This window comes from Fulmarus glacialis, unplaced genomic scaffold, assembly GCF_000690835.1.
Source record: "Fulmarus glacialis isolate BGI_N327 unplaced genomic scaffold, ASM69083v1 scaffold1354, whole genome shotgun sequence".
Classification (NCBI taxonomy): domain Eukaryota; kingdom Metazoa; phylum Chordata; class Aves; order Procellariiformes; family Procellariidae; genus Fulmarus; species Fulmarus glacialis.
In genome coordinates, this window is record NW_009208429.1 from 28309 (window position 1) to 45886 (window position 17578).

Sequence of the window (17578 nt, forward strand, 5' to 3'; positions counted from 1 at the left end):
TCTCAGAAGTCATGTTTAAAGCTCTTAATGTAGAGAAAGTTGTGAAAGGGGTATTTTGCAAGACCTGAAGGTATTCTTTGAACAGACTTGAAAAAAAACAGTACTTGATAAATTACTCTTGAGTAGTAGTTTGTTGCTGCTGAAGGGGAATGTTTCACCCCCACCAGGTGTTTCCACCCTTCCCTTGTGCCAGCAGGAGTAAGAACTGATCTGGTTGGAAACTAACAATATGAAAAAAAGATTGATCCAGCTGCCTGCATAGCCACACAGATACTAATTAGTACCTGACAAGAAAGGAGGTGGTGAAAAAGGCTGGAACTCCCCCTTTTTGGATAGGCTGGGTTGGCTAATATAAAGCTAAATAGGATGTTCTTAGTATTGTGCTCCCAAATAGAATTATCAGCCTTACTTTGCGGGAAAAATACTTCCTTTTTCCTTTCTGTGTGATGGTTAAAGTGACAGAAGGAACATGAAGGCATGAATATGAACAGTAAAGCATCATTGAAACACTGATATTTTAGTAAACAACTACATTTTAATACTGTTCACAGTGCTCCTCACAACAAATGATTGTTATGCATGTGAAGTAGCCTGAAAACTAAGTAAGAACAAAATGGTTTGTTTTTTAGCTACAAGAGATTTTCAGGAAAAAAAATGAGAAGAGAGAAAGAAAAGGAGATGAAGAAAAACGTGCAATGCTGGTAAGTAAAATTAGAATAGTTGCAGCTGGTAGTTGGTTTGTTTTCTTTGATGTAGGACAAAATTGTGCGTGTGTGTATATTTCACTAATTACTTTCAAATTTTTTTAAACAATAAATTCATATCATTAAAAGAATATGTATAACTATATAAAGAAAAAAGCAATATTTAGCCTAAACTGCAGTTATTGGGAAAAAAAAACTTTCAGTGGTCTATAGAAAGGAAAAATTAGTGTTTAAATATTCTATTACATATTATGACAGTAACATTGATTCCATTTGGAATCCATAAATGTAGGATAAGTGAATAGCAATGACCAGTGTTAACTGTCTATAAGAGTGAGAGATCTCAGTGGCAAGACCAAACTCTACTCCTGCTCTCATAACTATCGGAAACTGTTCATGTAGACATACTGATCCTGATGCTCGTTATTAACATAGTAGTTTTAAAATAGCTGATACTGTAAGTGAACTTGGATTTTATATTCAAATTTAATTTTTTAATTAAATACTGCTTGTGACCAATGCAAAATGTTTTTAGTTGTTTATATTATGTGAATAGATTTTTGTGGAATACTGAATACTCATTTAATGTCAAGTTTGCATTTCTTATGTGCATAAGAAGGGTAAGTCAGAAACAGACAAGTCTGTGGTGGCTTATCAGGAGGATGGCAGCAGCAACAGGAACTTATTTTACTGTTGGACAAGTAAAAATTAGGGACAAGTCTCTATCAAGCCCATGACAGAAAAAAACGTGTTCATTTGCGATTTGCATATTTATGGCAAGAATTCCTTATTATAAGAAACATTTTGACATATATGCAAAGCTTCTCATAGTGCCCATTATCCTTTTTGGACCATAGATGCTTGATCTCAGATCTTTGTCCCTGAAGCCATAGGAAGTTTGAATTTCAAGAATTAATACTTTTTAAACCTTCCCTGAGCATAAAAAGGGACCTTTTCTTCCAACCCAGAGAGACCTATCCTTCTCAGCTTTTCAAAACTGTATGTCAATTGTTGAATCTCTTACACACTGTTTATTCTGAACAAAGGAAACTTACACCCAAAAGAAGAGCTTTTGGAAAAAGTAAAGATTACGAAATGGAACGTTTCTCTTGAGAGTAATCTCTGCAACTCTGTACTTCTCTTTTGAAAATTTAAAGAATGAGATTGAAAATAAACCATTTTTTCTTCACTGACATTTTAAAAACAAACAAACAAACAAATCTAGTAATATATAAAATAAATATTTACTTGTCTTAACCTATTCTGTTGTCTTTATTTTTTTTTCCTTCTTTTGGCTTCATTCTGACATGTGATACTTGGCTTGGCCCGTTTTTGCTGTATGTCAGCGTCTTCAACTTTATGGATATCATACTTCTACTAACAGTGTATGTACTCTAATTATTTTCAATTTATGCAGTCTTCACCAGTGAGGTGAAATAATATGCTATAAGAAAATTTACTATATTTATCTTTTTCATCAAGTAAATTACTTCTGCTAATCAGTAAAAATGTGATGGATCTTTGCATAAAAGGTTGTGCATGCTTGTTGCATGCATTCTGAACCAGGCAAACCTACCAGGAGGAAAGATTGCTCTCTCTATTTATATAAAATGAAGGAGACTATTTTTAAGGGAAAGGACAAAGTATATCTTAAGAAATTATAGACTTGGTTTTAACTAACGTATTAAGTCATCCTGCATGAGTCATTTGATCCAGGTCTCTCTTGTCTCCTGGTGTATAATGTGAAGTAATAGTTAGTCAAATAAGAAGAAACCAGAAGAGAGCTTTTATATTTTTGTGCTTCACTTACAGAACAAATCAATAAGAAATTTCACTGCTGAACTAGAATAGAATTTTACAGAAAATAGTCCCTGTATTATGTAGGTGACAGTAAACTTATTTTCAATCATTTTTGAGGAGTGGGAGAGAGAGTCAGCAAGAGAGTCATCTGGGTTTTTGAATGTCTTCACCCTGATCTGATTAATTTTTGGATCACAGCAGAAGTAAAACTGTTGTAAAAAAAGTTTGATGTGATAGAAGAATTAAACTTGTTTTGGTATGATTATTGTGACATTCAAAGTGAGGGGCGGGAACCTAAAAGAATTAGATAACTAGTGAAATTAACAGTTTTAATTAGATAACTAGTGAAATTAACAGTTTTAAAGTGAAATTAAAGTTTTAAATGTTTCTTTATATAATCATTCACAGGAATGCAGAGATTTATTTCCTGTGAAGTTAGCACATACAATTTGGGCAGTATGCAGGAAGGAAGTCTGTTGAACGAAAAGGTGCAGTGACATGATGTAGATGCTGCAATGTTGTGAGAATAACGTAGTAGGAAGTGCAAGGCCTTATGATTCAATGGATTTTAGATCAGGCTTTACCGCAGTGAAAGGTGCAGTACAGTGGTTGCCATATTCCTGTGCTGCCTCCTATTTTAAATTGAAACCAAACTAGTTAGGCTGTCCTAGTCATATAATAGTTTTCAGCTTTAGCAAAAAAAATCTCCTTCTAGATGTGGTGCACTCCAGCCACATCCTAACTCTGTATCAAGATGATGCCCAGGTATGTAGATCTTTTCCTGCCCTCCTATGACCTGAATGGAGATCTCCATGCAAAGGATACTCAGATGTATAGCAATTCACAGTATCCAACAAATCCCCCACCCCAGAATATTGATATTTTTTATTTCTATTTCCCCTACTGAAACAAGAATTGTAGCAGCCTTTTCAGTTTCACTTGATGTCCTGGGGAGTTGAAGATACTCAAGAACAAGGAGATGCAGCCCTGAAAAGTCTGGGATAGTCCAAAGTGCTGCGTTGGGCCCTTTTCCTCACTTCATCCGTCAAAACAGTTCTAATTTTTTGAGAAATGTCAAGGTCTATAAGCCACAGGGTGCATACAGTGAAGTTTTAAATAGATTAAATATTTTTGTCTTTTCATTTCCATAGGTAATTCTTTCAAGTCATGTTCTGGTGCATACTGCAGCTATGTGTTAAGACTACTTCAGCATGTATTGCATGAGTGCTCTTACTAGCCAAATGCCAACCAGAACATGATAATTATGATGAGATGCATGTAAGGAAAATAAAATGTGCATGCCCAGAAATACTAATTCCGTTGGCTAAAATAAATCTCCAGCAAGAGAACAAATTCAGTGGTTACTTAAAATATACATTATTTTACAGATAAAGGATTGAGGTGTTGTTCATACATGACTCAGTAAATACCAAAGGGCTAAATAAGTGTAAGAGAGAAACTGAAGCCCTAAGGACCTAATCCTGTACACACTGAAGTAAACCAATTTCTTTGAGTTCAGCAATTTAGGACTGAGTGGAGTTATATATGAGAATACTGACGCTACAATGTAGGAACTGTTACTCCAAAATAAGAGAAAGATAAAACCAGAATTTTTCAAAAAGGAAACAAAAGTATAATATACATTAAGCATGGGTATAATTCCTGGTAGTTTGTCGTATTTCTTTGGTGACAATTTACAGAAAGAGCTGAGTTGAATTGGTTAGTAAAGAAAATACGTAATAGAACTTGTAGAAGCAGTACACAAGTGGAAAAAAATTTTAGATTATTTAGCATATTTCCTTTCAGCAAATATGTTGTGGTGTTCTGCAGCCAGACACACTTCATATTAAATATCTTAAAGCATTTTTATCTTTTGGGTTTTTTAAATTACATACTGACTTACTGCTGAAATATTGTTTCTGTAGTACTAAGATCATTATTTGTATGCGATGTAAATTTACATAATAATTTTTATACAGATGCATTTTTATAAACATGTAAAATATAGCTGAAGCAAATTAATACAGGATGGTCCCATAAGCACGGAGCCCCATTACATTGATAAGAGCTCTTAAATAATATCTTCACTCATGTAACTGTGTATCACTGCTGGATGTACTGCAAGTGTATTGAAGACCTGTTACCTGAGGAGATACTGTGCTGAAAAACATTAAGGGAAAATAGAAAAATAGAAATCATACTATATTTCAACTGTTTAAAGAATTAAATTTATATTTCTGTGATTGACATAATGTGGAATACATAGAGACAATAAACCTTCAACTGTGCAGTATTCTTTATGATAACAATGTGGTTTTACACATCGTACAGCAGTCACATCAGTGTAAATCTTTTAAGAGAACAGTATGTGCTGACTCAGAAAAAAATGGTTTTCGTTTGTAGTTAGAAGACTAAACTCATTCTGTCTTTGTCTTGCGTGCCCAGATAGACATGAGTGGGAAGCCCTGAAAGTAGAAGACCTAGTTTACATTGACTTCTGGAGAGAAAGGGGAAAATTCATTCAGTTGCAATAACCCTAACTGAGTTCAGATAGCCACCTGCTGTCTTTAGGATCACCTCCCCTAGATTCTTTGGCAGGGGGAGGGGGGGGGAAGAAATGTATTAGGTAGATCTTCCAAGACTAATTGCAAGATAAAGGAAGGCCTATTTTAATAAGGGAGGATTTTTCAGGCATCCAAAATGAAACATTTCAGAGCAAAAAGGTAAGCGTATTTTCCTTGGAGAGATTAAACAGTTATTTTCTATATAAACAAGGTAAGTTTGATCATCAGATGTGCATGGTGTTCTCTTGATAAGTATGTTACAGTTGAAGTTGAACGGTTTTTGCTTTTCTTTATTGTTGCAAGGATGTCATCCTGATTGTTAGATGAAATTAATTTTATATAACTAATTAGATGGTAGCATTTATATTTTGACCAATGGGAGAACAAATTTCATATCATAAGAATATAAATCAATATTTTTTGGCAAAAAAGAATTGTTGGGAAAAACAACAGCAAAATACTGAGTTTAGAGGACATTTTCATATGTACTTTTAATAAATATTTTCTATAAATTATTTTGTTTGGGAAAGTGGAGTCTGGTGATGCTTTTGGCACAGCCAAGGTATGAGTAATAAGCAAATAACTAACATACTAGTGTTACTTTGATGTACCAAGTGTCATGTAACTGGGTAGAAATTCTCTATGTAGAAGCAAGAGAATCAAGCCATGTTTTTGAAGATCAGTTGGAAAAGATTTTAAAGTCTGTAAGCCGCTGTTTTATTGTTCTTTGGTTTTCAAACAATTGTGCTTCTTGAAACTTCTGCAGGTTCTTAAAACAGAAGGAGAGGACGTTGTCCCCAGAAGCTATTGGGATACTTTGAGACGTAGCACAAGCCAAGCACTCTTTTCGGACCTTGCGGAGGTATAAGACAACCTCTGTCTCTGGTCCATAAACAGACTGCTATTTTATTTATTTATGTTCTGTTTGTTTTCCTATTTTATGCACCTTGTTTCTTTTCTTCCTCTTTTTTTTTTTTTAAAGCTGAAAGTTCTCAGATGAAATTGATTTGGTTCCATGCAGTGTGATAATTCAAAGTTGTCATTTCCAAGTAAAAGCGAAGTTACCTTTTGAAAGAGTTGGAAGATCGAGTCCTCTTCATTCCTTATTGTAGAAAACATTTTCTGATACTAATAGTGACAATATTGCACAGTTCAGGAAACCTTTGTCATTGTCATTTAGCCTTGGTCCAGTGATGTGACAACTTTAATGAGAGTTGCAGCCCTTTAAGCTTGTAATGTTTAGGTCCTTAATGTGCTTTTTCTGTATGTTATCAAAGCTTATCTTCATGAAAACAGTTTCACGCAAAGATTGTTTTAATTGTTCGATTGAACCAGAAATGTTTTAAGGTAACCAAAACAGTCTTTTTGAATATTACACGATCATTGTGGAGGACTAGCAATATCACTGTGCTGTGAAATTAATTTCCATCGTTCTTTAAATTCTAGTCAGATTCTTGTTTCATGATGAGCTTTCAGACAATTGAGTACGACATTTATTTGTACTGATCATTTAAGAGGGTTAGAAAACTAGATCATTTAGGCTTTTCTGTGCCCCATACAGTGAGGGTGATTGCTCTGCTGGTTGTGGCATTAAAGGACATACAGCAACTCCCCACTGACTCTCTGGTCTCAAGTCCCATGCTTCATAAGCAGGATCATAATGAGAAAAGAACATGGAACTGAAACGGACCTCCAGGGTAAAACAATCTTTTTCTTTGCTTCATAAGCAATGTGTGCTCTATATTAAAAGTAATTAGTGTTTTGTCCCTGCTGTTCCTCTGCAGAAGCTATTGAATAACCTGAGGTCTTGGGTGGACTTTTTCTAATTTCCAGGCTAAATTTACTCATAGTCCCTTTATACCAGTCTGTTGTCCCTTAATTTTCATAGGGCTTTTTCTTCTTTAGTGTTAATCTTCTTACTCATGGTTATGTTTATAAATGCAGTCATAGCCCACAATTTTAATTATCGTAGGCTAAACAAAATGAGGTCTTTGATTCTTTTCTTAAGGTAGAACCTACATTTCCCAGATATCAAATATGCCTTCTCTGTACCTCTGTCAGCCTGAGTTCATTTGCCTTTAAACAAAACAAAATACAGTGTTACAGAACTGAGTTTTAGACCAATATTTATAGCAATATTCATAGTAATAATACATTTGTAGTAATCCTGCAATAAAACAGTATACCCAGCCTTTCTTTTCTTCCTTTTCAATTGATGAGCTCCTGAGCTGTTAGTCCAGTTCTTAGTCCTTATTTTTCCACCAAATTTTAAAGCCCAGAACATCAGCGTTCGTGTCTAGTCAGCTAAGGGAGACATAGAGGGGAGAGGGCTGCTCTTTTCATTGGCTATTTAAGGAGCTTGGGGCACTGAGTTTTCTGAATTAACTGTCATCTTAATCTACAGTTAGCTGGAATGAATTCAGTCCCAAGTAGAGATGGACTTAAGTTTGGCAATCTCTACATGCCTTTAATTTGAAGAGAGAGAGATTTTTTACATCTGATGCGTCAGGCTAGTATCTGTGACCTACAATGTAACTGAAGCTTAACAGCAGCTATGTTAAACATTGACTTAAATTGTCTGTAAAATGTATTAAAAGTCTCTCTGCTCAGTTTTAATTCATTTTATGAAAAAGATTTTATATCTTTCATTTACTCCACTGAGAATTTCCCACTTCTCACCATAATCATCTTTATCTTGTTTGGTTTAAGTTTGAGCCGGCTGGCTTTCATCCATATGCTTATCCCTCCCAGGTACTCTCGCATATGAATGATATTATAGCTATCTGCACTAAGAAAATGGCATAAAACTAGGTGACACTGGAGTCTGTGTTTTTTCATAGCCTTTTGAGAAGGCCTTGTGTAAGTTGAAAAGGAGAGTAAATAAGGTTCGTTGTTACGAGAATCAACTTACAAGATCTCTTTGGGGGGAAAAAGAAGTTACTCATCACATCCAGTTTCTTTCTAGGGCAGTTTACAGTATTGTTTCTCTATTCCTAATTTAAAGCAACTACACCATCCTGTTGGAATATGCCATTTACCACTGAGTTCAGTTTGTGGGTTTATTCTTAAATTACTAAATGAAACTGGAAATCACTATTGAAAAATCAAGGACTTGCAGTAAGAAAGCTCTTACTAACTCAAAGCATAATATGCATACTTCATTCTCAGAATATGTTGCTACAAGTGGACCATTGCTCATGAGTTTAGCTTACTTTTAGTTGACCCTCTTTAATCAAAAGCTTGAAATGAATCTTGCAGAATGTAAAAAAAATAGATTTGCTGCTCTTCAGGTTAGGAAATTGAGAGGAAAAAATGCTGCCATTATGCAGCAAGCCAATAATGTGACTGAAACACTTGTCTCTCCTGTTTTGTCTCTTTACCTGTATTTGTATTGCAGTTAGTATAAAGGTAAAGAGAAGCGAGGCAGGTTTTTATTCTCATTTAAAAGACTTCAAAATATATTAGATCAAAATAGAGTCTCTCATTTGTATGTATGGAAACAGGTGCGGTCATTGCATTTTCACTGATCTAAAATACAAAATTAATTTTATTATGAAAAATAAATAAGAGTTTTAAATGAGTAAGGCTTTTGTTTTTATCCTTACCCCTTAAGAGAGAGAATTTATATAATGCTCTCAATGCAGAAGGAGCACAGGAATAGTTTTCGGTTGCCTGCAATTCTGCAGAAAAGCATACTGGGTTGAGTTTCTGGGGTGAGGTTTTTGTTTGGGGTTTTTTCATTTAATGAGGCTGACCATATGGGAATTGTGAAAAGACTTACAGATTGTATTTTTTTAAATGGTTCTTTAGATATGGATGAATGCAACCTAAGTCTAAGGTTTTGAAATGTTTTTGCAAGATGAAAGGCTGTAATTTAACATTTGATATCTTTTCAGTGTACTTAAGGGAAATTGTTTGAATGTGCTTAGGGATTTAATTGCTTAAAAGAAATAAGAAATCAGGGTATCTGCATTTCAGTATATTGTGTCCTGTAGTGGAGGATAACAATATTAAAAGACAAATAGTGATTACTTTTCTGAATTAGTTTGCTCACTTGAAGAGCAGAGCTGTCTTAATTGAAGGACATGAAATATCTCTCTACCTATATATACACTATGTCATCTTATTTCTCCCTGGAGAAGAATATGAGAATAAAGAGGAAGCTAGAGTACATGAAATACAATCTTGAGAATCCTAAACTGATTATACTAAAGTACAGAAAAGTCTCTCTCATTTCTTTAGTTCTTGGATGTTGAAAGGAAAGGATTTGTGTTGTTATTGCCTCATGTTTTTCCTTGTTGTTGATACATAAATACTCTTAATGGGTATTGCATTTTACATTTTTTTAATGAATCAGTATGTAAATTTGAAATTAATATAGTATATTTCAGAGAATGTAGATATGAAACGGTTTTTCGTGGTACATGATTTTGAACTACTGCATACTGTTCAAAATTTCTTCCTAGTTTCTTCATTTAGAGTTTCTCCATCTGTTATAAATTTATAGCCTCTTCAGTTTATTTCATAAAGTCAGACTTAAAGGACTCTGAGTGCAGCTTGAAGGTTTGTATATGCAGATCTTTATAGATCTGTATAAACAGTTTTCTATACTTACAGTAAATCCCATGGGTTTATAATATTTCATTTTGCTGATAAATTAGTACTGTTACATCTCCCAAATACTTACTAGGTTTCTGTACTGTGTATTCTGTTTTGTACTTTAACAGTAGAGTCAGCAGGCACACTTCCACAAAAATACGGTGTTGCTGATGGGTGGTAGCTTGCCTAGGAAGAGCAGAGACTACTGGCTCCCACTCTTTGTTTTTCCTAAGATCTTGTCTTTGCAAGTAAAATGAGAGCTTGGACAGAAGGTTCTCCCTAGGCAGGTGCAGCAAGGAGACTAAATATGTTACTGATTTAATTTCAAATGTTGGCAGTTGCGCGTTAATGCCAGAAGGACATTGCCATGGTGGAATACTATGGCTTATTTAAGAGCCTTATTATTTTTCTAGCTCTTCAGTATATCAAGAGTTTCTTTGTAAAAGAGGTAAAATCAATGCACGTACACGACAGGTAAGGGTAATGAATATGTAGTAAAAAAGTGGAATGTTGCACAATAACTATACACTGATGATAGTTACTTCTGTTTATATACGTGTCTTCCTATTTACAACTCTTGCTATTACGAATTATCAAAATTAGTTGGTTTAAGTATTGTAATTCTGTGCCTTCAAATTCGGTAGTTATTTATTAAGGAGAAGGTATTAGTACAGTTCAAAGATTCCTGTCTGATGCAGAGACCACACCTGTTCACTCAGTAGATGAGGAACATTCTTAAGAGAATGAGTCAAAATATTACTTCATTATTTCAAAATTTCTTAAAATTCTGTTGTTTTAAATATATTTGGGCAATAAAATTTAAACTGTAGTCATCTGCTACTTACAGAAAAGAATCATATAAAGTACACCTGACTGATGTGAGTGGTTTTGGAATACAATCCCATACTTAATAATTCTGAAATATAAAATAAGACTATATGAAATAACTTTCTTTAATTTCGTTGTAGTTGCATAGTAGAAGGGAAAGAAGATTGTGTACAAAGGGAGTTATTTTTATGGTTTACCTCAACTGACTAGAACATTTTTTTTTCTCAAGGGTTTCTGGTTTTATTTTTCCTGCTTTTTCCCCCTTCATTGCAGCTTCCATTATATTATATTGTTGTTTTAAGTGTTTTCTACTAAATGCAATTAACAGCCTAATGCTATTTTGTGTGAAAATTGCATGACTAAATTAATTTAATGGATTTTAATACTAAACTCTTTTTTGAGACTGTGAACATAAAATAAACTCTTTTAATAGAAGGGTTTATTGTGATGATAGGCATTCTCAGATTATACTTCTGTAACTGATCAATCATGGCATTTAATTTTTTTTATTCTAATATTTAAGCGTGCTGATGATATTTCAAGTTCACTGTCAGATACTACACTGCTTGTACACTTTTTCGGCAAGAAAGGAAAAGCTGAACTGAACTTTGAAGATTTTTATAGGTAAGTCTCAACTTTATTAATTCCTTGTAAAAAAAATACTTGCATGCTTGTTATAATTAATGTGTATTGAATTATTATACACATAGTTTATGCAGACATGTATATAAGGTTTATGTTCCCTTTGTGTGTGTTACATATACGAAGAGCAAAATAAAACAATAAGTGGACCAACAATAAAAAGTCCTGTCTATTGCTGCATTTGCAAATTTTGTTAGCAATTGTGCACGTAGTTGGTTTAGGGTAGAGAGGTTATACCCCAACCCTGTCTTTATTGGTACGTAGGAATTTTTTTCTTGGTTTTGAATTCCCCTTCCCCCCCGCCCCAATTGTCAGTGCTTTAAAAAAAACTTTATGTGTATCTCTGCTCTTAGGGACATATTTAAATGTAAAGATTTTTCTGAAGATATCATGTAGGCACCTTAGAACAAGCTTCTGAGAAAAAGTGAAAACACAGTGGAAGCTATTGGCTTACTTATTCCACCAGTTAAAATAGAATTTAAAAATATAGGGAGAGTGCCATAAAAACAGAGCCGTAAAACTGTATGTTTCTCTGTGATTGAAAGAGATACAGTGTTTGGGTTTTGTTTCCTTAGTAAATACTCCCAATACCTATTGTCTTTATAGTTATCACTTAACTGTGCATTCTAATCAATCAGATGTTTGCAAAATATTTTGCCTTAAAATTACGTATGTCATGAAAATTATTCAGTATTTCACATAATATAAAAACTGTGTCATCAAGTGAAATCATGATGTGAGTTCAAAACAAGAACCAGAAAAGAAGGTACTTTTTCAAAAGGCATCTAGTTAAAATGTCTGTCTATTGCTGTAAGATGTTGTGAATGCTAAAGAGGGCAAAACCTAGTAGAGATATTCATGAAAGAGGGATCCATCAAGTTTTATGCAACACTACTTTACCAGCTCAAAAAATCATTAAACTATGGATTGGTGAGGGAAATACTATTGTATGTTTACCTTGCACTTATACTTTTGCGTAGACATCCTTTTGATTTGAGCTCCTCATAGTTCTTAGAGGTCAAGTTATATCTTATGAAGGATTGTTGCAGGCAATGTCTACTGGATGGAAACTCTTGGGAGGCTGTAACAGGGAAGTGGTACAGGTTGTGGTTGACAATCACATGAACATGAGCTCCCAGTGCAGTACTGGGACCAGAGAGCTAATTTCATCTTTGGTTGTATAACTAGGACATCAAGCAGAATCAGGGAAGTTATATTTCCTTTTTATATATAGCTGGTTTTACACTTTATCGAGTTTTGGTGTCCAGAATATACTAAATATGTTGTTAAGTTGGGAAGAGTTTATAGAAATATCATAAGAATAGTGAAGTATTAAAAAAAAAAAAGGTTAGATTGAAAGGCTGCAAGAGCTCATCATACTTAGCTTGTTAAAAAGAGAAAGGTAAGGTTTAATTGCAATCTGTAAGTAACTATATGAGGAATAAATTTTGGGAATTCATTTAGTACCATGATGGAATTTTCAGTCTAGCATATAAAAATAAAGATCAGTGACCCACTGAAGAAGAAAATTAAGCAAACGCAAACTAGAATTAGAAATGTAAGTATTAAGTCATTTTAATCCTTACTAAAACACTTCATCTGTGAGTTAAGATTGTTGTATTGATTAGAAAAAATGTCAACATAGGTAAGGGATTTAGCAAATTTACCATCAGCGCTACGAAAAGGGAACTGATTTGTATAATGCTATTTGGCTTTATATTCTACCGAGTCTTCCAAGGACATGAATAGTAGGAATATAAAGTATTACTATTTCTTCATATTTATGTTTGTGCTTTAGATTTATGGATAACCTACAAACTGAAGTTCTAGAGATAGAATTCCTTTCCTACTCTAACGGGATGAATACCATCAGTGAGGAAGACTTTGCCCATATTCTTCTGAGGTATACAAATGTGGAAAATACATCAAGTTACCTGGAAAACATGCGCTGCAGGATTCCTGAAGAAAAGGTAATTGTTTAACTAGGACAGCAGTGGGCCACAGCATCCAGTCCCAGTGTCATCAAGATAAAAACATAGCCTTGTTGGACTGAATGAGATTCTGTCACTGAATTAATTAGCACAAGGATTTTATTTTGATCGTAAGCTCTGTCTCATGTTTTTCAGATTACTTGCTGAATAGAATGTAGAAGAGTAAATAGCAGAGAATTATGTTCTATAGGATTTAGCTAGTAATATTTTTGAAGTTCAGATAACAAAGCTTTGTATTACATGAAAATTCAGTTTAAACAGCAAAAACCATAAGACTTGAAAAAGAACAAATTTTTAGCAATGAGGCATTAAAAAACCTGGTTTTTTCTTCTTTTTTGCACTGCCACTGGAATAGCATCTTTTCAGAAATAACATTGACAGCCTTTATCTAGTTGTTTTATAGTCTTAATTATGGATCACTTGTATATAATTATTGATGGGTATGTGGTTCTTACTAATGGCTGAAGAGAGAAAAGATAATAAAAACAGTAAAGGTCATGAGGTGATAGTCCTTCATTTCTTTAACAACAAATGTGTTGTCAGAAGTGTATCTGAGAGAAATGTAGTGGCAACTATGCATCAACGGTAATCGATAGGGTAATGTTAAAAGTAGCCCTTCAAATAAGGGATGTTTTGGATATACTACTTCTGTTTGTGTTTACAGAAGGAGATTAGATGAATCTGTCCTAGAAATCTAACTCTTTCAATAGCTATATATTTTGATAGCATTGACAGCAGAGCTTGTGAAGAAAAGTAATAAATCAGTTTGGACAGTTTCTTGGTGTTTTTTTTTATTTGAGAAATTACATTGTAATTTCAGAACAGAATAAGATCAGTCAGCTGACCTGATAGAAGCATACTCCAAAAATCAACAGTTTTCTGTTCAAATATCTGGATTACCTGATTCTTCCTGTAGTTGTACAGCAATTAGATCCACTGAGAGATAAAAATAGCTGGGGAGTGGAAAGAGAAAGCAGGGCTGTCTCTTTTGCACCAGATTAGGTGTAAGATGAAGCTGTAAGATTGGGATCAGAGTCGCTGCTCACTGACCCTTTCTGAGTTCCTTGTCTAGCCGCCGAGGCGCTCAGTTCTAACTACTCTAAAAGGTCTGTGCATCTTTCAATATTCATAGCCAAGACAGTGCAACAGAAATGGTATAAAGCTCTTTTTCCATGGTTCCCAGATGTTTTTTGTTTAGGGTGAAATCAAGATTTCCATATATATGGAAATCTGAAAAAAAATCACTTTGAAACTTGTATAACAACGATATAAGTATCCCTTGGGTAACTGAAAAATAATGACAGTCGTAGGTATAGAGAAATACTTCTTTGAATGGCAAAGGTGAAGTTGATTAAGTAAATATAAATACAGACACTTTCTTGTAAACACAAGGAAGTATTCTTTGAAGTTCATCTCTAAGTCTTCCAATGCCACTGTTCTGATAGCAAGTCTTTCACAGTAGTTTCCTCTTCTGATCTCTGATGGGACCATCAGCTAAGGAAAACTTCCACTTAGAAAGCTGTGTCATTCAGTTACAGTTTGCTTATGCTGTGTTCTGGGAATATCCTGACGCTTGACCAGTGCCATATGTATGTCATATGCTATACCTCCATTAAGTAAAACAAGACATTGCCATTTTCCATAGCTCCGTATCACTGGCTTGGTAAATGTGCTGTCAGTACAGTGGAAAAAGTAAATCCCTGTGACATCTCTTGTGCTGGCCACAGGCTTTTGAGAATGGGACTTTGCCTCTTATTGCCATGGAGGCATTGTTCATATGTTTGCACTTTTTTACACTTGTAATAACATTATAACTTGAAAATTATAAAATGTACTCTCTATTTTATTACAGTGATACACTAATACAAACCAGAGGATTCCATTTAGAAGAAAAATGAGTCTAGCCTGTAAAGTAATAGGCAGCTCTCTCACAGTTGGCAATGTTAATCTTTCATGGCACTGTATGTAGAAGCCTCTAAAGCAACATGATGATCATTTGGTGTACTGTAGTCATGTTAAAATGTTCAATGGGCATGCTGCCTGCTCACAGGATGTTTTCCTCCTTTGACTAACTAGATGCCAAGCAGTGATTCATTTAAGTTGGCATCTTGAATTACTACAAATAGCAGCTCCTAAAGAAAGTCTATGCATTTTTAACAGCATTGGTGCATTAATATAACAGTTTTCTTTGCTGTAGTAAAATACAATCTGTCCAAATAAATAAAAAAGTTAGTTTCCTTTTACATAGAAAATAAATAGTTTCAGTAGGAAACTTCCGGGATATCTACACGTAGATAACTTCCTATGTCAAAATGCAAAACAATGGCAAATACAAAATGTTATTACAGTTACCAGTTGAACAAATATGGTCCTAGGAAAGGAGAGAGACAGTAGAATGCTGTATGCCCAACTCTCCTTGAGTATCATTTTGCCTGCCCTTCTGCCTCTTTTGTGTCCTTTGCTGTTTTTCCTTGAGAGAAAATAAACATGTATGATTGCAGATAATTTCAGCAGAAATTGTAGAACTCTTAAATGAAGCCAGATATTTTTCTCATTGGTAAAATTTTGTAAAGTATGCACATCTCAGCCATGGGCTGCAGGTGTGGCTTCTTTATCTCCCTGCTTCATCCCCAGTGTCAACTCATGGCAGCAGTTTTCATCTCAACTGGAAACACAGAAGCTGCAAAAAGGCTTGTTTGTAGACCAGTGGTTCTCAGCCTTACCTGTGGAAGGGCTACTTTCCCTCTAGACTGATCATCTCCTCTCTAGTTACATGGAAAGAGTCAGCATTTTTGCAGTAGCCTGACCTCTTACAGTATCTCCCACATTCAGAATCTTTACAGTCAAATTGGTGCAAATAAAGGGTTTTTAAAAATCATTGTGAACCAAAAATGTCAGCTCAAAACTTTGATGGCCATTTTCTATTATTGCTATTTTGCCATAGTACCTGAGGGTCCTAGCTGGGGACTGAAGTTCCACCGATCTAGGTATTTCACAAATATGTGACAAAATTATTCCAGTCCCAGAGAGTTTTCAGTCTAAACAGAGTGCAAGAAACAGAACTTGGACATAAACTGTTAGATATCAAATGCAACGAAACAAGAAGACAGTATTGGTTAGTATTAGTAAATTAAGCTTTTAAGATAAAAATTTAAAGGAGAGTAAGGAGGTGGTTCTGCTTGTGCCTATGAGAGTTTCCTCCCAATTGCAAAGGATGAAACAGAGAACAGATATGCTTGTTGAGAAAAGCAATTCATCTGGAGACGGGTCAAGCTCTCCAATCAAACAGTTTATAAATCTTAGCTAGAGCTTAGGTGGGATCACTTAAGCAGTGGTTTACATCTCAAGTGGGTGGAGGCCTATTAAAGTCTTTTATTTTAACAATATTATGTCGCTGTCCACATTTACCACATTACTTGCTGTCTCATATGGGTTTATGCCCAACCTCTGCCATTTTCTCCTCTGCCACACCACACATAATGACTATGTATATCTTCAAGGAGAGATGTAGGTCAAGATTTTAGTTGGAACAGAAAGGCTCACAGGTCATTCTATTGTCTTCAAGTTTATTTTCAAAGAGAAGTAGTTAAATAGGATAAAAGAATAAAAGCAGGCAGAAGAATAGCCAGGAATGATAGTTAAAGGAGGCCAGGGAGATAAAGGTTTGACGAAGAATGCCATCCCATGTTCAGAATGGCTGACAGACCGTGGAGAATCAGATATAGGCAATGGTCCTGGCTTAATTCAAAGTCTCTGTTTAAGGTCTCTTTCAAAATTGATTTAGAAGTAGTTTACTGGGTCTTTGGATTTGTAGCTAAAATGAGAGAAAAGCAGAACAAATATCATAAGGAAAGAAGAAAATACAAGCTCTTTTAACAACAGCACTTTCAGAGAAACTTTCACAGAAGAGATTCTGAAGTCTAGTCAAAATGTAAAAGATTTTTTTAAAAGCTGGACAAACCCTGCAATACTTGATACTTGGAGTATCATCTGAAGAGACCTAGGTGTCTAAATCTGGATATGTAAAAACCTTCACCTTAAAGTACAGAGCTTAAGTTAGATCATAACATGTATTTATGATTCAGTGTATCTATGTGAGCCCACACACTCACATATATACAATAGCGGTTTGCAGGTTTTCAGTAGTAAACATATTCCAATATACAAACCTGGACTCTTATTCTCAATATTAACTGCCATATCGTAATAATCCTGGAATTCTTAAAGATTGCCTTAAGCAATGGAACAATATTTTTGACTGCTTTTTGGGTGAGAATTGCTAACCATTGCAGTGGCAAAGAGGAAAGACATCTTGTATTCCTCAGGAGACTCCAATTCTTTACTTTATTGACTTTCAGTACAAATCTCTTTTTTTTTCAATGTAGTATCTATTCTTAAACGAAGTAGACATATGTAACAGCAAGGTTTATTTAGAATCATAGAATCATAG

At 34.6% G+C, this 17578-nt stretch overlaps 1 protein-coding gene across 1 annotated transcript in view; it reads left to right on the plus strand.

Moving 5' to 3' along the window:
• LOC104069213 (calcium uptake protein 3, mitochondrial-like) overlaps nt 1-13107 on the plus strand; it is a gene marked incomplete at both ends in the record, with an annotated part of 28976 nt that extends 15869 nt beyond the window's left edge. Inside the window, 5 exons of the mRNA XM_009576462.1 lie at nt 630-701; nt 2051-2089; nt 5835-5930; nt 11019-11119; nt 12936-13107. Coding sequence (XP_009574757.1) covers nt 630-701; nt 2051-2089; nt 5835-5930; nt 11019-11119; nt 12936-13107 — 480 coding nt within the window. The remainder of the gene's footprint in view (nt 1-629; nt 702-2050; nt 2090-5834; nt 5931-11018; nt 11120-12935) is intronic.
• Nucleotides 13108-17578: the final 4471 nt, after the last annotated feature.